The sequence below is a fragment of the Scyliorhinus canicula genome, chromosome 12 (genome assembly GCF_902713615.1).
Source record: "Scyliorhinus canicula chromosome 12, sScyCan1.1, whole genome shotgun sequence".
NCBI classification, from domain to species: domain Eukaryota; kingdom Metazoa; phylum Chordata; class Chondrichthyes; order Carcharhiniformes; family Scyliorhinidae; genus Scyliorhinus; species Scyliorhinus canicula.
In genome coordinates, this window is record NC_052157.1 from 161,315,355 (window position 1) to 161,341,557 (window position 26,203).

The 26,203-nt window shown below is 49.9% G+C and overlaps 2 protein-coding genes across 3 annotated transcripts in view; one reads left to right on the forward strand and one right to left on the reverse strand.

Moving 5' to 3' along the window:
• The window catches only part of LOC119975155 (tricarboxylate transport protein, mitochondrial-like), a 37,612-nt gene extending 26,049 nt beyond the window's left edge, over positions 1–11,563 (forward strand). The window contains exons 8-9 of the mRNA XM_038814737.1: positions 11,193–11,266; positions 11,366–11,563. Of these exons, the coding sequence (XP_038670665.1) occupies positions 11,193–11,266; positions 11,366–11,468 (177 nt within the window). The 3' untranslated portion in view covers positions 11,469–11,563. The remainder of the gene's footprint in view (positions 1–11,192; positions 11,267–11,365) is intronic.
• A 3,083-nt stretch (positions 11,564–14,646) lies between these two features.
• The window catches only part of smtnl (smoothelin, like), a 56,851-nt gene continuing 45,294 nt past the window's right edge, over positions 14,647–26,203 (reverse strand). The window contains exons 5-9 of one of the 2 annotated variants that reach the window (XM_038814742.1): positions 25,860–26,030; positions 22,712–22,832; positions 17,144–17,295; positions 15,956–16,127; positions 14,647–15,668 (exon numbers count right to left, since the gene is read on the reverse strand). In XM_038814742.1, the coding sequence (XP_038670670.1) occupies positions 16,001–16,127; positions 17,144–17,295; positions 22,712–22,832; positions 25,860–26,030 (571 nt within the window). In that variant the 3' untranslated portion in view covers positions 14,647–15,668; positions 15,956–16,000. Of the gene's footprint in view, positions 16,128–17,143; positions 17,296–22,711; positions 22,833–25,859; positions 26,031–26,203 lie in introns of both variants that reach the window. The other variant, XM_038814740.1, reaches the window with a different exon arrangement.

Genomic DNA, 26,203 nt, shown 5'->3' on the forward strand with positions numbered 1-26,203 from the left:
TTTTTTTACTGTAAGGGCAGCACGGTGGCACAGTGGTTAGCACTGCTGCCTCACTATGCCGAGGACCTGGGTTCGGTCCAGGCCCTGGGCCACTGTCCGTGTGGAGTTTGCACATTCTCCCCGTGTCTGCATGGGTCCCAACCCCACAATCCAGAGATGTGCAGGGTAGGTGGATTGGCCACGCTAAATTGCCCCTTAATTGGAAAAAGTTTTTTAAAAATCCTAACCATAAGTTTTCAGCCCCAACATAAATGTCTGTATTTCCCATCTTCCCTGGCCCCTCATGCTCCCTCCCACGACCTGCTGCTAACTCTGACCCTGTCTGAATCCGGTCAGCTCGCACCTTTAGCCCATTTTGGTTCAGCAGCTTTTGGCAGCAGAAAGCAAATGAGATTGAGGTAAGGGCTACCCTCCCTCATCTCTTCAAAAAAAACACTTACAGTCCTCGCCTCGGTTTATGTTCTCTTAGCTTGTTCAAGGGGCAATTCTACCCTGAAATCTGTTCTCTGTTTTCACCATGTTTTCTGTGAATGATGTCCTGATGTCGACCCTCTCCTTGAAACACCGGTCCTATTGTCTAACCTGAAATAGTGTTCTACATTTTACCATTTCTGCACTGCTTATTATTGAATATACTTCAATAACGTACCCTCTTAGTCACCCCTTTCTTGTAACTCTGGTGTCAGAGTTCAGCCTGTCACTGCCTTCTTTGTTTAACTATCTCCTTGTGTCATGCTGACCTGAGTAGGATGTAGTGTTCAGTGTGTGGTCTGGACTTGAGCCACGTGCTGTTTCGACAAGAGCTCCTCTAACACGTACTCTGCCATTGTATTCTGGTTCAGCACGCCATGGAGGAAATCAGAGAACAACCAGCAAACAATACACCTCATATTTCAATTGTTTGCACAGATCTGAGAGATCTGTCTGTGCAGTCTAGGTGATGGAGGAAATAAAAATAGGAAATTATACACGAAAATATTGGTCTTCAAAAGCTTGAGAGTATTGTAAACTGAAGAGGACTGTGTAGAACGTCAGAAGGATTTGGACGAGCTGGTGGAGGGGGCAGACAGGTGGCAGATGAGGTTTGATGCGGAGAAGTGTGAGGTGATGTATTTTGGTAGGAAGAACATGCAGAAATAATTTAAAATAATGAGTAAAATTCTTAAAGGGGTGCAGGATCAGAGGGACCTGGGTGTATATGTGTACAGATCATTCAAGGTGAAGGACCGGTGGAGAGATCAGTTAATAAATCATATAGTAATCTGGGCTTTATTAATAGGGGCATAGAGTCAAAGAACAAAGAAAATTACAGCACAGGAACAGGCCCTTTGGCCCTCCCAGCCTGCGCCGATCCAGATCCTTTATCTAAACCTGTCTCCTATTTTCCAAGGTCTACTTCCCTCTGTTCCCGCCCATTCATATACCTGTCTAGATGCTTCTTAAATGATGCTATCGTGCCCGCCTCTACCACCTCCGCTGGTAAAGCGTTCCAGGCACCCACCACCCTCTACGTAAAAAAACTTCCCACGCACATCTCCCTTAAACTTTCCCCCTCTCACCTTGAAATCGTGACCCCTTGTAACTGACACCCCACTCTTGGGAAAAGCTTGTTGTTATCCACCCTGTCCATACCTCTCATAATTTTGTAGACCTCAACCAGGTCCCCCCTCAACCTCCGTCTTTCCAACGAAAACAATCCTAATCTACTCAATCTTTTTTCATAGCTAGCACCCTCCATACCAGGCAACATCCTGGTGAACCTCCTCTGCACCCTCTCCAAGGCATCCACATCCTTCTGGCAATGTGGCGACCAGAACTGCACGCAGTATTCCAAATGTGGCTGAACCAAAGTCCTATACAACTGTAACATGACCTGCCAACTCTTGTACTCAATACCCCGTCCGATGAAGGCAAGCATGCTGTATGCCTTCTTGACCACTCTTAGCAACCTGCGTTGCCACCTTCAGGGTTCAATGGACCTGAACTCCCAGATCTCTCTGCACATCAATTTTCCCCAAGACCCTTCCATTGACCATATAGTCCGCTCTTGAATTTGATCTTCCAAAATGCATCACCTCGCATTTGCCTGGATTGAACTCCATCTGCCATTTCTCTGCCCAACTCTCCAATCTATCTATATTCTGTTGTCACTGCCTTCTTTGTTTAACTATCTCCTTGTGTCATGCTGACCTCTCTGACAGTCCTCCTCGCTATCTGCAACTCCACCAATCTTAGTATCATCTGCAAACTTGCTAATCAGACCACCTATACCTTCCTCTAGGTCATTTATGTAGATCACAAACAACAGTGGTCCGAGCACGGATCCCTGTGGAACACCACTAGTCACCCTTCTCCATTTTGAGACACTCCCTTCCACCACTACTCTCTGTCTCCTGTTGCCCAGCCAGTTCTTTATCCATCTAGCTAGTACACCCTGAACCCCATACGACTTCACTTTTTCCATCAACCTGCCATGGGAAACCTTATCAAACGCCTTACTGACATCTACAGCCCTTCCCTCATCAATTAACTTTGTCACTTCCTCAAAGAATTCTATTAGGTTTGTAAGACATGACCTTCCCTGCACAAAACCATGCTGCCTATCACTAATAAGTCTATTTTCTTCCAGATGTGAATAGATCCTATCCCTCAGTATCTTCTCCAACAGTTTGCCTACCACTGACGTCAAGCTCACAGGTCTATAATTCCCTGGATTATCCCTGCTACCCTTCTTAAACAAAGGGACAACATTAGCAATTCTCCAGTCCTCCGGGACCTCACCCGTGCTCAAGGATGCTGCAAAGATATCTGTTAAGGCCCCAGCTATTTCGACCCTCGCTTCCCTCAGTAACCTGGGATAGATCCCATCCGGTCCTGGGGACTTGTCCACCTTAATGTCTTTTAGAATACCCAAAACTTTCCCCTTCCGTATGGCAACTTGACCGAGAGTATTTAAACATCCATCCCTAGCCTCAACATCCGTCTTGTCCCTCTCCTTTGTGAATACCGATGCAAAGTACTCATTAGGAATCTCGCCCATTTCCTCTGAGTCCACGCATAAATTCCCTCTTTTGTCTTTAAGTGGGCCAATCCTTTCTCTAGTTACCCTCTTGCTCCTTACATACGAATAAAATGCTTTGGGATTTTCCTTAACCCTGTTAGCCAAAGATATTTCATGACCCCTTTTAGCCCTCTTTATTGCGCGTTTGGGATTCGTCCTATTTTTCCGATATTCCTCCAAAGCTTCATCAGTTTTGAGTTGCCTCGATCCTATGTATGCTTCCTTTTTCATCTTAGCTAGTCTCACAATTCCACCCGTCATCCATGGTTCCCTAATCTTGCCATTTCTATCTTTCATTTTCACAGGATCATGTCTGTCCTGCACTCTAATCAACCTTTCTTTAAAAGACTTCCACATTTCAAATGTGGATTTACCCTTAAACAGCTGCTCCCAATCCACATTCCCTAGCTCCTACCGAATTTTGTTATACTCTGCCTTTCCCCAATTTAGCACTCTTCCTTTAGGACCACTCTTGTCCTTGTCCATGAGTATTCTAAAACTTACGGAATTGTGATCGCTATTCCCAAAGTAATCACCGACTGAAACATCAACCACCTGGCCGGGATCATTCCCCAATACCAGGTCCAGTATGGCCCCTTCCCAAGTTGGACTATTTACATACTGCTCTAAAAAACTCTCCTGGATGCTCCTTACAAACTCTGCTCCATCTACGCCTCCAACACTACACAAATCCCATTCAATGTTGGGGAAGTTAAAATCTCCCATCACAACCACCCTATTGCTCCTACATTTTTCTATAATCTGTCTGCATATTTGTACCTCTACTTCATGCTCGCTTTTGGGAGGCCTGTAGTAAAGTCCCAACAATGTTACTGCACCCTTCCTATTTCTCAGCTCCACCCATATTGCTTCAGTGCTCGAATCCTCCATCGTGCCCTCCTTAATCACAGCTGTGATATCATCTCTGACGAGTAATGGAACTCCTCCACCCCTTCTACCTCCCTCTCTATCCCTCCTGAAGCATCTATACCCTGGGATATTCAGTTGCCAGTCTTGCCCCTCCCTCAACCAAGTCTCAGTAATACCAATAGCATCATATTCCCAGGTACTGATCCAAGCCCTAAGTTCATCTGTCTTACCTGCTACACTTCTCGCATTATAACAAATGCACCTCAGACCACCTTTGCGTTCATCATCTCTTCCCTGTGTACTCTTCCCCTTAGTCACATTGAGTTTATTGTCTCGTACCTTACTGGCTATAGTTGCTGCTTCTTTACTGACCTCTCAGCAAGGAGGTTAGGCTGAACTTATACAACACGCTAGTTAGATCTCAGCTGGAATGTGGGCTTCGCTGGCTAGGTCAGCATTTATGCCCATCCTAAATTGTCCTTCAAAATGTGGTGGTGAGCTGCTTTCTTGAATCATTGCAGTCTGTGTGGTGTAGGTACACCAACAGTGCTATTAGGGAGGGAGTTCCAGGATTTTGACCCAGTGACGTTGAAAGAACGGTGATATATTTCAAAGCCAGGGTGGTGAGTGACTTGGAGGGGAACCTCCAGACAGTGGTATTCCAGGAATCTGCTGCCCTTGTCCTTCTGAATAGTAGTGTTTACAGGATTGGAAGCTGCTGCCTAAGGAGCCTTGATAATTCCTGCAGTGAATCTTGTAGATGGTGTACACGGCTGCTACTGTGCATAGGTGGTGGAGGGATTGAATGTTTGTGGAAGGGGGAGCAATCAAGCGGGGCTGCTTTGTCCTGGATGGTGTTGAGCTTCTTGAGTGTTGTTGGAGCTGCATTCATCCAGGCAAGTGGGGAGTATTCCATTACACTCCTGATTTGTGCCTTGTAGATGGTGGACAAGCTTTTGGGGGGGGGGGGGGGGGGGTCAGGGGGTGAGTTAGTCGCCACAGGATTCCCAGCCTCTGATCTGCTCTTATAGCCACGATATCCATATGGCTAGCCCAGTTCAGTTTCTGATCAGTGGTAACCCCAGGATATTGGCAGTGGGGGATTCGGTGATAATAAGCCCCTTGAATGTCGAGGGGTGATGATTTGATTCTCTTAATAAGAACATAAGAACTAGGAGCAGGAGTGGCCATCTGGCCCCTCGAGCCTGCTCCGCCATTCAATGAGATCATGGCTGATCTTTTGTGGACTCAGCTCCACTTTCCGGCCCGAACACCATAACCCTTAATCCCTTTATTCTTCAAAAAACTATCTATCTTTATCTTAAAAACATGTAATGAAGGAGCCTCAAATGCTTCACTGGGCAAGGAATTCCATAGATTCACAACCCTTTGGGTGAAGAAGTTCCTCCTAAACTCAGTCCTAAATCTACTTCCCCTTATTTTGAGGCTATGCCCCCTAGTTCTGCTTTCACCCGCCAGTGGAAACAACCTGCCTGCATCTATCCTATCGATTCCCTTCATAATTTTATATGTTTCTATAACATCCCCCCTCATCCTTCTAAATTCCAACGAGTACAGTCCCAGTCTACTCAACCTCTCCTTATAATCCAACCCCTTCAGCTCTGGGATTAACCTAGTAAATCTCCTCTGCACACCCTCCAGTGCCAGTATGTCCTTTCTCAAGTAAGGAGACCAAAACTGAACACAATACTCCAGGTGTGGCCTCACTAGCACCTTATACAATTGCAGCATAACCTCCCTAGTCTTAAACTCCATCCCTCTAGCAATGAAGGACAAAATTCCATTTGCCTTCTTAATCACCTGTTGCACCTGTAAACCAAGTTTTTGCGACTCATGCACTAGCACACCCAGGTCTCTCTGCACAGCAGCATGCTTTAATATTTTATCATTTAAATAATAATCCCGTTTGCTGCTGTTCCTACCAAAATGGATAACCTCACATTTGTCAACATTGTATTCCATCTGCCAGACCCTATCCCATTCACTTAACCTATCCAAATCCCTCCGCAGACTTCCAGTATCCTCTCCACTTTTCGCTTTACCACTCATCTTAGTGTCGTCTGCAAACTTAGACACATTGCCCTTGGTCCCCAACTCCAAATCATCTATGTAAATTGTGAACAATTGTGGGCCCAATACTGATCCCTGAGGGACACCACTAGCTACTGATTGCCAACCAGAGAAACACCCATTAATTCCCACTCTTTGCTTTCTATTAATTAACCAATCCTCTATCCATGCTACTACTTTACCCATAATGCCATGCATCTTTATCTTGGGCAGCAACCTTTTGTGTGACACCTTGTCAAAGACTTTCTGGAAATCCAGATATACCACATCCATTGGCTCTCCGTTATCTACTGCCCTGGTAATGTCCTCAAAATATTCCACTAAATTAGTTGGGCACGACCTGCCCTTTATGAACCCATGCTGCGTCTCCCCAATGGGACAATTTCTATCCAGATGCCTCGCTATTTCTTCCTTGATGATAGATTCCAGCATCTTCCCTACTACCGAAGTTAAGTATACTGGCCTATAATTACCCACTCTCTGCCTACCTCCTTTTTTAAACAGTGGTGTCACGTTTGCTAATTTCCAATCCACCGGGACCACCCCAGAGTCTAGTGAATTTTGGTAAATTATCACTAGTGCATCTGAAATTTCCCTAGCCATCTCTTTTAGCACTCTGGGATGCATTCCATCAGGGCCAGGAGACTTGTCTACCTTTAGCCTCATTAGCTTGCCCATCACTACTTCCTTAGTGATAACAATCCTCTCAAGGTCCTCACCTGTCATAGCCTTATTTCTATCAGTCACTGGCATGTTATTTGTGTCTTCCACTGTGCAGACCGACCCAAAAAACCTGTTCAGTTCCTCAGCCATTTCCTCATCTCCCATTATTAAAACTCCCTTCTCATCCTCTAAAGGACCAATATTTACCTTAGCCACTCTTTTTTTAATTTTATATATTTGTAGAAACTTTTACTATCTGTTTTTATATTCTGAGCAAGTTTACTCTCATAATCTATCTTACTCTTCTTTATAGCTTTTTTAGTAGCTTTCTGTTGCCCCCTAAAGATTTCCCAGTCCTCTAGTCTCCCACTAATCTTTGCCACTTTGTATGCTTTTTCCTTCAATTTGATACTCTCCCTTATTTCCTTAGATATCCACGGGCGATTTTCCCTCTTTCTACAGTCCTTCCTTTTTGTTGATATAAACCTTTGCTGAGCACTGTGAAAAATCGCTTGGAAGGTTCTCCACTGTTCCTCAACTGTTCCACCATAAAATCTTTGCTCCCAGTCTACCTTAGCTAGTTCTTCTCTCATCCCATTGGAATCTCCTTTGTTTAAGCACAAAACACTAGTGTTTGATTTTACCTTCTCACCCTCCATCTGTATTTTAAATTCTACCATATTGTGATCGCTCCTTCCGAGAGGATCCCTAACTATGAGATCATGAACAATCCTGTCTCATTACACAGGACAAGATCTAGGACCGCTTGTTCCCTCGTAGGTTCCATTACATACTGTTCTAGGAAACTATCGCAGATACATTCTATAAACTCCTCCTCAAGGTTGCCTTGACCGACCTGGTTAAACCAATCGACATGTAGATTAAAATCCCCCATGATAACTGCTGTACCATTTCTACATGCATCAGTTATTTCTTTGTTTATTGCCTGCCCCACCATAATGTTACTATTTGGTGGCCTATGCACTACTCCTATAAGTGACTTTTTCGCCTTACTATTCCTGATTTCCACCCAAATAGATTCAACCTTATCCTCCATAGCACCAATGTCATCCCTTACTATTGCCCGCATGTCATCCTTAAATAACAGAGCTACACCACCTCCCTTACCATCCACTCTGTCCTTCCGAATAGTTTGATACCCTCGGATATTTAACTCCCAGTCGTGACCATCCTTTAACCATGTTTCAGTAATGGCCACTAAATCATAGTCATTCACGATGATTTGCGCCATCAACTCATTTACTTTTTTCCGAATACTACGAGCATTCAGGTAAAGTACACTTATGTTGGCTATTTTACCTCTGTTTTGAACCTTAACATCTCGATCAGTAACCTCTCCTAAGTTATATTTCCTCTTAACTTTTCTCCTAATTTTCCTTGTCGTTGAACCCATATCTTCATGTAACAACCTGCCACGTCGCTTACCATTAATGTTTTTACTTCCAGTTTTATTCCTTTTAGTATTACTGGGCCTATTCACTGAGCTCCCCTCAGTCACTGTACTTTGTACTGTCGCCCTTTTTGATTTTTGACTATGGCTTCTCTGCCTTACACTTTCCCCCTTACTTCCTTTTGCTTCTGTCCCTGTTTAACTACCTTCCAACTTCCTGCATCGGTTCCCATCCCCCTGCCACATTAGTTTAAACCCTCCCATCAGCTCTAACAAACACCCCCCCCCCTCACCACCCCAGGACATCGGTTCCAGTCCTGCCCAGGTGCAGACTGACCAGTTTGTACTGGTCCCACCTCCCCCAGAACCAGTTCCAATGCCCCAGGAATTTGAATCCCTCCCTCATGCACCATCTCTCGAGCCACGCATTCATCCTATCTATCCTAACATTCCTACTCTGACTAGCTCGTGGCACTGGTAGCAATCCTGAGATTACTACCTTTTGAGGTCCTACTTTTTAGTTTAACTCCTAACTCCCTGAATTCAGCTTGTAGGACCTCATCCCGTTTTTCACCTATATCGTTGGTGCCTATGTGCACCATGACAGCTGGCTGTTCGGCCCCCCCCCCCCCCCCAATGTCCTGCAGCCGCTCCGAGACATCCTTGCCCGAGGGAGGCAACATACCATCCTGGAGTCTCGATTGCGTCCGAAGAACCGCCTGTCTATTCCCCTTACGATTGAGTCCCCTGTCACTATAGCCCTGCCATTCTTCTTCCTGCCCTGCTGCACAGCAGAGCCAGCCACGGTGCCATGAACCTTGCTGCTGCTGCCTTCCCCTGGTGAGCCCAACAGTATCCAAAGCGGTATATCTGTTTTGCAGGGAGATGACCGCAGGGGACACCTGCACTGCCTTCCTACTCTTGCTCTGTTTTGGTCGCTGGCCCGACGATCGGTGGGCACCGATCGCGGGCCTGTCCCCTTCCGAACACAGTTGTGGTGCTCCCGTGTCAATCGGGCCCCTAGATGCCCCAAACGAGCATCTGGCGCCCGTTTCACGAATGCAGCGACCAGGTGTGGTTGCTGCCGTGTTGAAACGGGTGTGAAGGGCCGGCCCATCGGGCTCGGAGAATCGCCGTTCGCCATGAAAAACGGCGAGCGGCGATTTTTCTGAGCCGCCGTTGGGGGGGGGGAGGTCGCTGGGGACGCCAGAGGGGCATGAAAAATGTCGGGAGGCCCACCCACGATTCTCTCATGCCACGTGGGGAGCGGAGAATTCCACCCCAGTATGTCTTAACAACCCTGTCAATCTGGGTGGAAACTTTGAGGGATCTATGTGCGTTGGCCCCAAAACCCCTCTGTTCCTCCACACTTCCAAAAATCCTGCCTTTAACCCTGTACTCAGCATTCAAATTTGACCTTCCAAAATGAATCACTTCACATTTATCTAGGTCGAACTGCATCTGCCAATTTCCAGCCCAGCTCTGCATCCTGTCAATGTCCTGTTGTAACCTGCAACAGCCCTCGACCCTATCTACAACTCCACCAACCTTTGTGTCATCGGATTTGGAGAGTTGGGCAGAGAAATGGCAGCTGGAGTTCAATACGGACAAATGCGAGGTGATGCATTTTGGAAGATTAAATTCAGGTGTGAATTATACAATAAATGGCAGAACCTATAGGAGCATTACCATACAGAGGGATCTGGGTGTTCAGGTCCATTGTTCCATGAAAGTGGCAATGCAGGTGGATAAAGTGGTCAAGAAGGCACACGGCATGCTTGCCTTCATCCCAGGCATTGGGTAAAAGAGTTGGCAGATCATGTTATAGTTGTATAGGACTTTGGTTAGGCCACGTTTGTAATACTGTGTGCAGTTCTGGTCACCACACTATCAGAAGGACGTGGATGCTTTGGAGAGAGTGCAAAGAAGGTTTACCAAGATGTTGCCTGGTCTGGAGGGTGGTAGCTATGAGGAGAGGTTGAATAAACTTGGATTGTTTTCATTCGAAAGATGGAGGCTGAGCGGAGACCTGATTGAGGTCTACCAAAGTACGAGAGGTATAGACAGGGTGAATAGTCAGAAGCTTTTTCTCAGGGGGTAAGACTCAATTACAAGGGGGCACAGGTTGAAGCTGAGAGGGGGAAAGTTTAGGGGAGATGTGTGGGGAAGGTTTTTCACGGAGGGTGGTGGGTGCTTGGACGCATTGCCAGTGGAGGTGGTGGAGGCAGGTACGATAGCAACGTTTAACATGTATCTTGATAGACACATAAATGGGCGGGGAATGGAGGGATACAGAGCATTTGGGCGATAAGTAATGAGTCAAAAGAAGGAATCTGGACCAGCGCAGGCTTGGTGGGCCGAAGGGCCTGTTCCTGTGCTACAATGTTCTTTACCATTTCTCCTTGCCTTTTTGGGAGTTTATAAACTTACTCTAGCTGAACTCAAGAAATCCTGGTTAAATTGGCTCCTTTTTGAACATAACTATCGGGTCTCGACAATGTGTCCCATGGGAAGTGAACCTTGTTGCTGCCAGCAGAAGGCGAGTTGAATAAATACACGCAGCCAGTCATCTCTCCACACACGGGTTTGTAACAATTTTAGGGTATCCCAGCTGGATGATGACAAATCGAGGAACCTTTCTCGGATCAACAACTTCTGGGGAACCTCACCTGGGGCTGGCCGTAACAGAACCCTTCACCCACCCCTCCTGCCGTCTTATTGAGCACATACCAGCCTGGTACTCACTGTGTAGTACTGAGGGAGTGCAGCTACCACCTTTGCAGATAAGACATTAAAACCAAAGTCCCACCTGCCCTCTTGTATGTGAAAGATGAGGAAGGAAGTTCTCCCCCCGAGTTTGTCCATCGACCAACATCATTAAATACAGATGACCTGGTCATTCATTATCCTGCTGTTTAAAGACTCTGAGTGCCAATTGACTGCTGTATTTCCTACATCAAAATAGTGAGTTATAACCAGCTTTAGGGCATTGTGAGATTGTGGAAATGGAAGTCCACTCTTGGCCATGGTGCGTACTGAAACCTGGAGTATTTGAGAAATCACTATGCTCTTATTTTCATCCCCCTTTGATTGTAGGGTCTTCAATCCTCCAAGTACGAGAACACATTGGATTGTGCATATCAGATCCTTAAAAATGAGGGATTATTTGCGTAAGTATTGATAGGTTAAATTTTTCCGCCTACTCTGGATTGAGAATCCAAAAAAGCCCCTGTGTTTTTCCTAAGAAGCCATTCCCTTGTGTGCTGCAGGTTTTACAAAGGAACAGTTCCACGTTTGGCCAGGGTGTGTCTTGATGTGGCCATTGTTTTCGTCATTTATGAGGAGGTCGTCAAACTTCTCAACAGGTTCTGAAAAGCTAATTCGGGAGAGTCAGCAATTACTGCGTGGCACAGCCTGTTTCTCATCTGTCGATCTATGATGTTCAATACGGTACTGTCCAGGCCAGCTTTACTGACAACGCCACTTGCCAAAGACGTGCACCATCACCAAGTTAAAATGGACTCATTGTCAATATTGCCTTAGTGACTGCCGGCATTTAGCGAGGTATTCAATACCCTCAGCTGCCTATTTTTGAAGGAAGTGCAAAAGAGGCCACTTATTTCATTTTGCTACTTGTTTTGACGGTTTCCATGCGGAGCATGTTCGCAAAGTCTCTATCTTCGATCCTTTTTGGATACTTTGCTAATTGCAGAGCTCGATCCCAGAGCCTGGGGGTGAGCCAGCAGGTCAATCCACGCTGGAACGGCCTCCGCTAGGATTTAACTGATTATCCCTCTACACAGGGCCAAGCCTGTTACTTTTTAAAACGAGAATGGCCCAAAATACTTTTTTTGGGTAAATGTATTCTAAAGCTCTTTGTAGTGTTTGTTTTACATGTTGTTTTCCTGGATGCTCAGGGTACAGTTCTAATTTTAAAATACATGTACATATTTAATTTTATGGTTTACAGAATTTAGTTTGGTGTCTCAGGCTGAGCCATCTTGTGATGTGTACCTCCGAAAAATGTGGAACCTTCAGCGTTACTCTGGCATCCGGACGTGTGCTTTGCTGCCGGGATTCCCGGTGAGAGATCGGGAGCGGGGACCCCGTCCGACTGTCTCATTTTCTCCCTCTCCCTTGTTCCCCATGCTGTCACACTCCCTCAAATACACAGGCTCAGGTGGCACTGTGCTTGCCTAACTGAGCCCCTTGGGGGAGCCGTGGGCTTGTCTGAACGCAGCATCGCAGCCTTTTCCCAATCTTCTGCCCGGCTGCTGGCAGGAGCTGGAATTCTAGAACGGTAAATACTGCCCTGAATAGCTGAAATGCTGACTGCTACAGAGACTGTGTCGGTTGCACTGTTTACGTGCCACAGTGGGTTGCGAGGGATACCCAGTGTCGTAAGTATAGCACCACTGAATGTGCAATGACACTCTCTCAAAACAGGATTTAACCAATAGAAATCATGCCTTAACTACAGTTGTTGCTATGGTAACACCATTTTCAACAGTAGAGCTAATTTTAGAAGAAAATGTCTCACTCAATTCGGGGGCACTTAATTCATACATGAATATTTACCGATTAAATATCACCCACTATTCATTAACGACATGAATAAGACCCGATCGAAATGCACAGTGTTCAGCCCAGGCTGGTGGTTGTGCTCCATACAAGCTGCCTCCCACTCCCCTTAATCTCATTTTATCAGCATATCCTTCTATTCCTTTCTCTCTACATTATTCGCCTCAGTCACTCCCTGTGGTGAGTTCCACATTCTCACTGCTCTTTGGGAAATTTGTACATTCTCCTTTTTGTCTCTGTGTCTGCCTGAGGGGGCGGTGGCTGAAACATTTTTTCCTGAATATGGCCGTCACTGGCGCCTTCCCTGGAGCTGGTCACTGCTTTTGACTGGAGGACTGACCTGGATGCTGGTAGATTTCACAAAGTTGTGACTGAATCCCTCCCACTTTTCAAAAGCCTCAAGCTCCATGAATTGCAAAAAATACCCACTAATTGGCAGCCATTAAACAATTATTTTATATTGTGTTGGGAGGGCAGCACGGTGGCTCAGTGGGTTAGCCCTGATGCCTCACGGTGCCGAGGTCCCAGGTTCGATCCCAGCTCCGGGTCAATGTCCGTGTGGAGTTTGCACATTCTCCCCGTGTCTGCGTGGGTTTCGCCCCCACTACCCAAAGATGTGCAGGGGGGCCCTGGATTAGGATGGGCATTTCAACACTCCCCGTGCTGTGCTCTCACAGAGTGCGGCAGTGTTGGACGAGCCACCCTTCAGATGAGGTGTTGAACTCAGACCGTCTGCCGTTTCAGGTGGACATCAGAACCCTCGAGGCAGAATTTGAAGGGATGGGGAATTATGCAGCTCACGATTAACAGCTCACCAGATCAGGCAGCTTGCAGTGTTAGCAAAGGTGTCCTGGCCACAAAACGTGGGAAAATGAGGTCAATTCCGGGGCTAATGCGGGGAGAAATAATTTGGGAAACAGGAGATTGTTCTGGCCTTGATTTTCCTGCAGTGCTTCCCAGCCAGAAACCAGTCTAAATCTTGCTCAAGTGAATCAGCGTCAACCACACCAGCTTTATTCTCCAGGAAAGGAGCAACCGAGTAGCATCTAACATGGTTCTGGCTTCATCCACCCCTGGTCCTCCCAAATTTATTTCTTGGATTTGATGAGGACCTCAGTTCAAGGGGCAACTACATGGAATTTAGGGCACAGAATTAGTGTGGCGCTCCCCCCAGTACTGACCCTCCGACTGTGTGGCGCTCCCCCCAGTACTGACCCTCCGACTGTGTGGCGCTCCCCCCAGTGCTGACCCTCCGACTGTGTGGCGCTCCCCCCAGTACTGACCCTCCAACTGTGTGGCGCTCCCCCCAGTGCTGACCCTCCGACTATGCGGCGCTCCCGCCAGTGTTGACCCTCTGACTGTGTGCCCCCTCCCCAAGTACTGACCCTCTGACTGTGGCGCTCCCCCCAGTGCTGACCCTCTGACTGTGGCGCTCCCTCCAATTCTGACCCGCGACTGTGTGTTGCTCCCCCCCAGTACCATCCACTCTCTTCTCTCTCTCCCCCCCCCCCCCCCCCCCCCCCCCCCCCCCAACCACCACCACCACAGCCCTTACAAAAAATTAAATTGAGAGGACCCAATTCAGTTTTTCTAATTAAGGGGCAATTTAGCGTGGCAAATCCACCTACCCTGCACATCTTTGGGTTGTGGGGTTGAGACCCACGCAGACACGTGGAGAATGTGCAAACTCCGCACAGACAGTGACCCGGGGCCGGGATCGAACCTGGGACCTCAGCAGCGTGAGGCAGCAGTGCTAACCACTGCGCCACCGTGCTGCCCCACCACCGTACTTACCCTCTGACTGTGTGGCATTCCCTGCAGTATGTGAGTCTCTGGAGTTGGACTTTAACCTCCTGGTTTGTAGGCTGTCCACTGAACCACAGCCTGAACTAGTTTCATTAACCATACTGGATTGCTATGTTGAATCTGGGTTCCTTGTGAAAAACTGATGTCAAGAAACATTCTTCATCAATACAAGTCAATGCTTTATTTTATTAATTGAGCTGCTACATCTGTTTAGGTTGCCTTTATTATTCTGCAGTGAATACTGTCAATTGTACAGTTGATATTTGGCGTGGGTGTCTCTCTGCATTTAGATTGTTGTTGCCCCCCCTGCGAATCTGCCCATTGACTCTGTCAGCCTGGAAGAGTGGGTAAGGCCCTCAGCCCACTTTCTGCCAGTCTGGGAGGGTGGGTAAGGCACTGGCCCCACCCTCAGCCAGTCTGGGAGAGTGGATAAGGCACTGGCCCCACCTTCTGCCAGTCTGGGAGAGTGGGTAAGGCACTGGCCCCACCTTCTGCCAGTCTGGGAGAGTGGGTAAGGCACTGGCCCCACCTTCTGCCAGTCTGGGAGGGTGGGTAAGGCACTGGCCCCACCCTCTGCCAGTCTGGGAGAGTGGGTAAGGCCCTCAGCCCACCCTCTGCCAGTCTGGGAGGGTGGGTAAGACACTGGCCCCACCCTCTGCCAGCCTGGGAGGGTGGGTAAGGCACTGGCCCCACCCTCTGCCAGCCTGGGAGGGTGGGTAAGACACTGGCCCCACCCTCTGCCAGCCTGGGAGAGTGGGTAAGGCACTGGCCCCACCCTCTGCCAGTCTGGGAGGGTGGGTAAGGCACTGGCCCCACCCTCTACCAGTCTGGGAGGGTGGGTAAGGCACTGGCCCCACCCTCTGCCAGTCTGGGAGGGTGGGTAAGGCACTGGCCCCACCCTCTACCAGTCTGGGAGGGTGGGTAAGGCACTGGCCCCACCCTCTACCAGCCTGGGAGGGTGGGTAAGGCACTGGCCCCACCCTCTACCAGTCTGGGAGGGTGGGTAAGGCACTGGCCCCACCCTCTACCAGTCTGGGAGGGTGGGTAAGGCCCTCAGCCCACCTTCTGCCAGTCTGGGAGAGTGGGTAAGGCACTGGCCCCACCCTCTACCAGCCTGGGAGGGTGGGTAAGGCACTGGCCCCACCCTCTGCCAGTCTGGGAGGGTGGGTAAGGCCCTCAGCCCACCTTCTGCCAGTCTGGGAGAGTGGGTAAGGCATTGGCCCCACCCTCAGCCAGTCTGGGAGAGTGGGTAAGGCACTGGCCCCACCCTCTGTCAGCTTGGGAGGGTGGGTAAGGCCCTCAGCCCACCTTCTGCCAGTCTGGGAGAGTGGGTAAGGCATTGGCCCCACCCTCAGCCAGTCTGGGAGAGTGGGTAAGGCACTGGCCCCACCCTCTACCAGCCTGGAAGGGTGGGTAAAGCACTGGCCCCACCCTCTACCAGCCTGGGAGGGTGGGTAAGGCCCTCAGCCCACCATACCTCTCCTTCCCCAGTGCTGACAGTCACAGGGGCGGGGAGTTCACTCGTATCGCCGCAGGTGGTTGTAGAGCGACTGGACGTAGGTGAACACACACATGGGGTCAGGTTTGTGTCCCATCACCATCATGTCCTCCACTTCAATCAGCCTGTCGCAGTGTGCCATCTTCCTGTAACATCAAGAACAAAGATAAAAATTGTATTCCTATGGCACCTTCCATCACCTTGCTACATCTAAACACAGTTTCACCAACAATGAGATACTTAAGTCAAGACTGCAGCCACCAATTTTACACCAAGTTGTTGGCCAGGACAGGACACTGGAGAGATCTCTGCCCTTCTTAGAAGTGAGGGGCTATGGGATCCACCAGAGTGAGCAGGGCCTCGGTTACCATCTCATCTGAAAGACAGCACCTTAAAAGAAGCTGACAGACTGAGAAAGGCCAACACAGACCTGGTACCTGTGCGCCTGAGACACTGTCTGTCCACCGTGAGCCATTCCCTGGGATCTCCAGGGGACCAAACTTATAAAATTTCACTCCTTAAAAATATTATCTGTGGGGGAGGCGTGGCCGGCTCTGGTAAGGCTGGCATCTCTTACCACACCATTCCCAATCGGCCTGGAACTCTCGGACTGTTGCTGTCCTGTGTGAGGTCAGGCGCAGTTCAGAGAAGCTTCACTGGGCTGGTTCCTGGGATGACGAAGTTGTCTTCTGAGGAAAGGTTGGGCCTAGAGGGGTTTAGAAACACGAGAGATGATCTTATTGAAACGTAATAATCTTGAGGGGATTCGAGAGGGTAGATATTTAAGATGGAGCTGAGGTGGAATTTCTTCTCTCTTGAGTCAGTCTCATTAGTCTGTGGCATTCTCTCCGCCAGAGAGCAGTGGAGTCTGGGTCATTGAATATATTCAAAGCTGAATTACACTCTGATCGACAAGGGAGTCAAGTTGGGGGTGGGAAAGTGCAGTTGAGTCCACCCGGCCAATTGAATTGTTCAGTAGGCTTTGATGGGCTGAATGGCCTGCTCCTAATTCTTATGCAAAAGTCAAATGGAACCTGTGGAATCGAACAGAGATTCTCGGGCCAGGCAGCTGTACCTGTTGTCCAGCCTGGACATTGATTCCCCACCAAATACACTTCACGTCCCTGTTTGATTGGGATCTTTGTGGGTGGGTAATACTCACTCAGCTGTGCCGAATGCTAGCTCAAAGTTCTGTTTGCGGTTACTGGGGCTCAGCTCGTTGTAATCGAACGCTTCTGGGAAGAAGGAGTGGACGAGAGCACAGAACGCCATGCCATTGCTCCAACTCGAGGAGAAATTCTGGATGTCAATCAACTGCAAGGAACAGAGGAAGATTTAGAACAGCTTTATTGGTGAAATCCATACTCCCGAAGCAATAAACGTTATAGCGCCCCCAGAACAGGCTAAACACATCCCCAACATTCATAGTCTTTGACCATAAACAGGTCACAAAGCCAGACCCCTGACAGAACTTGTATTTATATTCCTAGGACATATGGACAGATGTCTGGAGTTATTTCCAGAGTCAGAAGACTGAGTCTTAAGTGAAACAAGGGGCGGGACTCCGTTCCTGAGACTAGGTGCAGGATTCGTTGAGTTCTATGACAGCAAGACTGGCGCCAAACCTGGACTGATTCAGTGACTGTGGAGGGGCTAGTACCCTCGCCACGTGGAACACAATCAATTCCAATGAGAAACGGTGCGGGATTCGCCAGGTCTGCCATTGATACTCGGGAGGCTGAGAAGCTGCAGCCATACAGTCACATTACACTCCCCACACACTCATCCCAGCCAACAAGATGGCACTGGTTGTGCTGGACTGTGCCTATCCTGCTGAGGTTAGGCTGGGGCCAGAGGGCACCTAGGGGGGTTGCCCTGAGGGGGACACCTATACGACCCGTGGCCCTAAGTTCACAGTGGGTAGTTAGCGGCATGCGCAGCTGTATGGCTGCCTTGTCAGCCGCGGCAATAGTTCTGTGCCCGTCCACCCCGACCCCACAGAACACCTGGCCACCCCCGGTACTCCCCCTGGCCCCGGCATAAACCCCCCAACCAGCGGCACGGCGGTCAGCAAACTATGGCGATGTCGGACACATTCCGTACCCCCTCTCTCTCCCTCAGCAGCCACAGTGCCTGTTTCACGATTTTTAAAAGCACAAGTGAACCTCGCTATCGGGAATTCACCCCAGTGGAGGCGGAGCATCGCGGAGGCCCTGGACAATACTGGATCACGCCCGGCAATGATATGCTAATGGTGTTTACTGTACATGGGTTCTGGAACACATTGACCCCGCTGTCGAGGCACCGGTGAATTGTGATTTGGCGTGAAACCGGCAGCCGCCACAATTTTGGCATCAAAACCAATTCTCCGCCCAATCGCATTTCCCCATTCTGGTGGAGAATCCTGCCCAAGTAATAATGGGATATTTAATATCCACCTGAGGGGGACGGCAGGACTCGTGTGTAAAGGTGGCAACTCTGACAGTGCAGCAGTCCGATCAGTGAGAATTGGCCACCAGGGAGGCACACATGAGCTGCCCCGGGTGGGTGGAGAATGATGGACTACAGCTCTCTGCTGTCCCCCTAGTATGGTGGCTGCTCGTCTTAGCTTTCTGCGGATTACATCTCATATCAGGAACCCTGCAAGCGAGGGATCTCGATCTGCCCTCACCATCCCGCCCTCCTCCCATCTGTGTCTGCAGCTACGAATCTTGTGAACAGGGTCCATTATGGAAAGTCAGAGCTTACCTCGAACCTGTTCTCACTCAACATCCCCACGTGAACACAGGGTCATTGAGATCGCAAACCACGCATGTTGAAATCCTGCATCCTAACTAACTATGGGAATTAGGGGCTGGATTAGAACAGTGGGCTAAACAGCTGGATTGTAATGCAGAACAAGGCCAGCAGCGCGGGTTCAATCCCCGTACCAGCCTCCCCGAACAGGCGCCGGAATGTGGCGACTAGGGGCTTTTCACAGTAACTTCATTGAAGCCTACTCGTGACAAGCGATTATTATTTCTGAACAGGAGGAGGCCATTCAGCCTCTCGAGTCGGTTATACTTTCTTTTCTTGGAAATATTTTTAGTATAATTTTTAACCATTTTTATACAAAGCATGCGATAACACAGAATTACAACCAAACAGTAAGAACCACCGCTACCCCCCACAACACTATACTCTCACTAATAAATCCCCTCCCCACCCCCTAACAGCTAACATTGACCAACTCTTGGTAAAACCTGACCTTCTCAAGGTGCAAAAACTCCACCAGGTCATCCAGCCACGCTGAGGCGCTTGGCGGCGAAGTTTACCTCCAGCACAAGAGGATCCACCTCCTTGCCACAAGCAAGGCAAAGGTCAGGATGTCTGGCCCCCACCCATGTGCAGAGCTCCGGCACATCCGAAACCCCAAAAACCGGCACCAGTGGGCAAAGGCTATCACCCAATGCCCAGGATTGGCGACATAGTCTCAGAAATGCATCTCCAGGGCAGCACGGTGGCGCAGTGGGTTAGCCACGGTGCCCAGGTCCCAGGTTCGATCCCGGCTCTGGATCACTGTCCGTGTAGAGTTTGCACATTCTCCCCGTGTTTGCGTGGGTTTCGCCCCCACAACCCAAAGATGTGCAAGGCAAGTGGATTGGCCACGCTAAATTGATCCTTAATTGGAAAAATTTAATTGGGTACTCTAAATTTATATTTTTAAAAATGGATCTCCAGAAACTCACCAGCTTTGAGCATGACCAGAACATGTGCGTCGGCCCCCCTCAAAAACCAATCACACCTGTCCTCCAACCCATCGAAAAACCAATTCATTGTATCCTCCCTGAGGTGTGCTAGAAACACCACCTCAGCCTCGCACAGGACAAGGTCGTACTCACCCTCCTCGTGCCTCACTCTAAACCTCCTCTTCCAAGACCGGCCCCAGCTCCTCTACACGCTTTGCCTTCACACCCTCAACCGAGCATGTCTCCTCTCCCACTATCCGCTGGTGTATGCCCGACGTACTGGCCATCTCTGACCCTGAGCAGGATAAAACCTGGTCGAGGAAGGTATAAAACTGCTTCACTGGCAAAGCTGGAAAATGCCCTTTGACCCAGTGATGCAACTGGAGATAACTGATTCCATCAGCATCTATTTTTTTTAAAATTAGAGTACCCAATTCTTTTTTAGCCAATTAAGGGGCAATTTTAGCATGGCCAATCCACCTACCCTGCGCATCTTTGGGTTGTGGGGGTGAGACCCACGCAGACACGGGGAGAATGTGCAAACTCCACACAGACAGTGACCCGGGGCCAGAATCTAACCCAGATCCTTGGCACCATGAGGCAGCTGTGCTAATCACTACGCCACCATGCTGCCCTTAGCCATCAGCATCTGATACCTATATTTCTCCTTCAGTTCCCCCAGGCTGTCGAACTGACCCTCTAAAAACAAATCTCCAACCCTTTTTCCTTAAATAGGGAGTTATAGTGCTCCCAGATCAGGCTAAACACATCCCCAACTCAACTTTCATATTCTTTTGACCATAAACAGGTCCACTCCCTAAACATCACATCCGACCTATCATGGCTCGAAGTACTTGTTTGCACAGATGGGAGCTAGCCTCGAGGCAGCCTTCAAGTTGAAATGTTGACAGAATTGCCTCCAAATTTTAACGTGGCTACTACCACCGGGTTAGTCAAGTGATTCTTCACCACTGGGAGCGGAGCCATTGCCAATTGCTCAGGCTTGCCCTTCCTCACAGACTTTGCTTTGACCTGGACCCACAACTCTTCCGAGACCCCACACCACTCCAGCACCTATTCAGCATTGGCCGCCCAATAGTAATACTGAAAGTTTGGCAACGCCAAGCTCCCTACTTGTCTCTCCTCCGGAGCACCGTCCTCTTGATCCTCAGGGCCCTCACCCGCCCAAATAAACTCAGTCACAAGCCGGTCAATCTCTTTGAAGGAAGCATTGGGCAGGAACACCAGGAGGCACTAAACTAAAAATAAAAACTCAGCAAGATATTCATCGTAACTGATTGCAGTCGGCCCGCTGGAGATAGTGGGAGACCATCCCATCTTTGCAGGTCTGCCTTAACCTTCCCCACCAGACTCGTATAATTCAACCTCCAGAGTTTCCCCCAATCCCTCGCTATTTGGATCTCCAAATACCAAAAATGATTTCCTGCTTGCTGAAACGACAACCCGCTAAGCTCCGCTCTCCACCCCATGCCCTGACCGCCAAGCATTCGCTCTTTCCTACATTTAGCTTACAGTCCGAAAAGGCCCCAAAGTGCTGCAAAATCCCCATGCTTCCCACTAACGTCTCCGGATCCCAAACATATAACACAAATCATCAGCATATAGTGAGAGCCTACACTCCACCCCATCTCTTAACTATTCCTTCCCAAGCTTTCAAAGTCCTCAGCGCCATAGCTAGTGGCTCTATTGCTAACGCAAACACCAAAGGGGACATCAGACATCCCTGCCTGGTGCCCCTGTACAGACGAAGGGGGTCAGAAGTCACTTTGTTGGTGCAAACACTGATGGCAAATGGGGCCGTGTATAACAGCCCAAGCCACGCTACGCAGTCCGGTCCAAACCCAAATTGCTCCATTATCGCAAATAGATAGTCCCACTCTACCAGGTCATATGCCTTCCCGCATCAAGCAAAATGATCTCTGGAACCCGGCCCTCCCCCAGGGTAAGGACCATGTTCAACAGCCATCTCACATTTGCCGTCAACCTCCGGGTCTTTACAAGCCCCGTTAGGTCTTCCCCTTCTCTGGGAGACAAGGCTCCAGTCTTACCACCTACACCTTAGCTAGAAGCTTCGCATCCACATTTCACAGGGAGGTCAGCCGATATGACTCACAATCTGCGGGGTCTTTGTCCTTCTTCAGGAGCAGGGAAATCAATGCCTGCCTCCGAGCATCTCTCTCCAAGGAGTCCCTGAACATCCCCAACAATAAAGGGGCCAGCTGGTCTACAAATCGTTTATGAGATTCCACGGGAAACCTGTCGGGCCCTGGTGCCTTCCCCGACTGCGTCAACTTCAGTGCCTTCATGATCTCTTCCAACTCCAACGGAACCTCTAGTTCTTCCCGTAACTCCTCTCCCCACCTTGGGAAACTCCAACTCTCCCAGGAACTCCACCATCCATCCCATCCCACGGCAGTTCGGACCTGTATAACCTTCCGTAGAAGACCCTGAATACCTCAGTCACCTTCTCCTGAGCCGAGACCAGCCCCCCATCCCTGTTCTACTTTCACTGAGATCATAGCGAATACCACATCGCCCAATCTCAGATTTAAAATGATCAATTGATTTCCATCAATAGCTGTTTGCAGATGGGAATTCCAATCTTCTCCCACCCTCTGTGAGAAAGTGTTTCTGAACTTCACTCCTGAAAGGTTTGGCTCTGGTTTTCCCAGAGGGCCCACCAGCAGAAATAGATTCCCTCGATCTCTCCTGTCTGTTCCCCTTGACATCTTGAAAACATTGATCAGTTCGCCCTTTAACCGAGTAATTCCCAAGGAGCACAACCTTGACTTGTCTAATCTCTCCTCGTAATTTAACCCTTTGAGTTCCTCTTCCCGTCCTGATAGAGATCAGCTAACTACACGCGCACTAACCAATGGACCTCGCTCTGTACATCAGTAAAGGTCGTTCCAATCATCACCTTTATCTACCTGCTCCCTCTCGCTCTGGGTGGGCCAATAAGGCATTAACCCTTTGCTTACCTTGTATCCTATTGTCTTGGAGCGGCACCACTCCAGAAGGATCTGTTTGATACTGCTTGCACTAGCAACGCCAAAGCTTTGGGATCTTTGGAGCTTTCCCTTCGAAGCCCCAACTTTGCCCCTGAAAGAATGGGTGAACACAGCATAAAACAGACCTGTTCTGGGGTTAGACGCCAAACCGCGGGTTATCACCACACTCCGAATAAAGATTTGAATGAATTGGACAGACAGAACCACAGGAGGCTATTCAGCCCATCATGTTCTGCTGGCATTTGAAAGTTATTCAATTAGTCCTTATTTCCCCGTATCCCCATACATTTCCCTGTATCCCTATACATTCCCCATCTACCTATACATTCGCCATACATGCCCCGTAGCCCTACATATAATATTTAATCCAAAGGATGGCACTTCATTCAGTGCGGCACTCCCTCAGTACTGACCCTTTGACAGTGCAGCACTCCCTCAGTACTGACCCTCTGACAGTGCGGCACTCCCTCAGTACTGACCCTCTGACAGTGCAGCACTCCCTCAGTACTGACCCTCTGACAGTGCTGCACTCCCTCAGTACTGACCCTCTGACAGTGCAGCACTCCCTCAGTACTGACCCTCTGACAGGGCAGCACTCCCTCAGTACTGACCCTCTGACAGTGCAGCACTCCCTCAGTACTGACCCTCTGACAGTGCAGCACTCCCTCAGTACTGACCCTCTGACAGGGCAGCACTCCCTCAGTACTGACCCTCTGACAGTGCAGCACTCCCTCAGTACTGACCCTCTGACAGTGCAGCACTCCCTCAGTACTGACCCTCTGACAGTGCAGCACTCCCTCAGTACTGACCCTCTGAAAGTGCAGCGCTCCCTCAGTACTGACCCTCTGACAGTGCAGCACTCCCTCAGTTCTGACCCTCTGACAGTGCAGCACTCCCTCAGTACTGACCCTCTGACAGTGCAGCACTCCCTCAGAACTGACCCTCTGACAGTGCAGCGCTCCCTCAGTACTGACCCTCTGACAGTGCGGCACTCCCTCAGTACTGACCCTCTGACAGTGCAGCACTCCCTCAGTACTGACCCTCTGACAGTGCGTCACTCCCTCAGTACTGACCCTCTGACAGTGCGGCACTCCCTCAGTACTGACCCTCTGACAGTGCGGCACTCCCTCAGTACTGACCCTCTGACAGTGCAGCACTCCCTCAGTACTGACCCTCTGACAGTGCTGCCCTCCCTCAGTACTGACCCTCTGACAGTGCTGCCCTCCCTCAGTACTGACCCTCTGACAGTGCAGCACTCCCTCAGTACTGACCCTCTGACAGTGCAGCACTCCCTCAGTACTGACCCTCTGACAGTGCGTCACTCCCTCAGTACTGACCCTCTGACTGTGCGGCACTCCCTCAGTACTGACCCTCTGACAGTTCGGCACTCCCTCAGTACTGACCCTCTGACAGTGCGGCACTCCCTCAGTACTGACCCTCTGACAGTGCAGCACTCCCTCAGTACTGACCCTCTGACAGTGCAGCACTCCCTCAGTACTGACCCTCTGACATAGCAGCACTCCCTCAGCACTGACCCTCTTACTGTGCAGCACTCCCTCAGTACTGACCCTCTGACAGTGCAGCGCTCCCTCAGTTCTGACCCTCTGACAGTGCAGCACTGCCTCAGTACTGACCCCCTGACAGTGCTGCCCTCCCTCAGTACTGACCCTCTGACAGTGCTGCCCTCCCTCAGTACTGACCCTCTGACAGTGCAGCACTCCCTCAGTACTGACCCTCTGACAGTGCGTCACTCCCTCAGTACTGACCCTCTGACTGTGCGGCACTCCCTCAGTACTGACCCTCTGACAGTTCGGCACTCCCTCAGTACTGACCCTCTGACAGTGCGGCACTCCCTCAGTACTGACCCTCTGACAGTGCAGCACTCCCTCAGTACTGACCCTCTGACAGTGCAGCACTCCCTCAGTACTGACCCTCTGACATAGCAGCACTCCCTCAGCACTGACCCTCTTACTGTGCAGCACTCCCTCAGTACTGACCCTCTGACAGTGCAGCGCTCCCTCAGTTCTGACCCTCTGACAGTGCAGCGTTCCCTCAGCACTGACCCTCTGACAGTGCAGCACTCCCTCAGTACTGACCCTCTGACAGTGCAGCACTGCCTCAGTACTGACCCTCTGACAGTGCTGCCCTCCCTCAGTACTGACCCTCTGACAGTGTGGCACTCCCTCAGTACTGACCCTCTGACAGTGCTGCCCTCCCTCAGTACTGACCCTCTGACAGTGTGGCACTCCCTCAGTACTGACCCTCTGACAGTGCAGCACTCCCTCAGTACTGACCCTCTGACAGTGCGCACTCCCTCAGCACTGACCCTCTGACAGTGCGGCACTCCCTCAGTACTGACCCTCTGACAGTGCAGCACTCCCTTAGTACTGACCCTCTGACAGTGCGGCACTCCCTCAGTACTGACCCTCTGACAGTGCGTCACTCCCTCAGTACTGACCCTCTGACAGTGCGGCACTCCTTCAGTACTGACCCTCTGACAGTGCGGCACTCCCTCAGTACGGACCCTCTGACAGTGCAGCACTCCCTCAGTACTGACCCTCTGACAGTGCTGCACTCCCTCAGTACTGACCCTTTGACAGTGCGGCACTCCCTCAGTACTGACCCTCTGACAGTGCGGCACTCCCTCAGTACTGACCCTCTGACAGTGCGGCACTCCCTCAGTACGGACCCTCTGACAGTGCAGCACTCCCTCAGTACTGACCCTCTGACAGTGCGGCACTCCCTCAGTACTGACCCTCTGACAGTGCAGCACTCCCTCAGTACTGACCCTCTGACAGTGCGGCGCTCCCTCAGTACTGACCCTCTGACAGTGCAGCACTCCCTCAGTACTGACCCTCTGACAGTGCGGCTCTCCCTCAGTACTGACCCTTTGACAGTGCGGCACTCCCTCAGTACTGACCCTTTGACAGTGCGGCAATCCCTCAGTACTTGCACTGGGTGTGTCAGTCTGGATTTTGTGCTCAAGTTTCTTGAGTGAGGTTTGGATTAATTTCTCCCTAAGTGCAGAGTCTGCTGCCTAAAGTGGCTTGTCCTATCAGTGTAGGTGACCCCTGTTCTCCCGCAGGCTGTAAGATGCAAGAATCAGAGATGGCCTTACCGTGTACCTTCGTGTTCAAACTTTTCGAAGAGAGCCTTCCTGGATTGCGTTCCGGATGTCCGGGGCAGTGTCTGTGACCTCATCAGCACTGGGCGCTTCTCGCCCTGTCGAGGCTGGGTCGGAGGGGGGGATCGGGATTTGGTAGCTGGGTCTGGATAAAGATTGAGTACACTGCGGGGAAACAGGGTTGTAAGTAAGTGACAGCGTAGGAACACAGCAGATTCTCCAACACGGGTGTGCGGAGATAGAGGGTTTCTGTATTGAAGGAAATAATTCAGCCCATTGAACCCTTGCTGACACTGCAAGAGTGACCCAGCGGGGAATCGAACCTGGGAGCCTGGAGC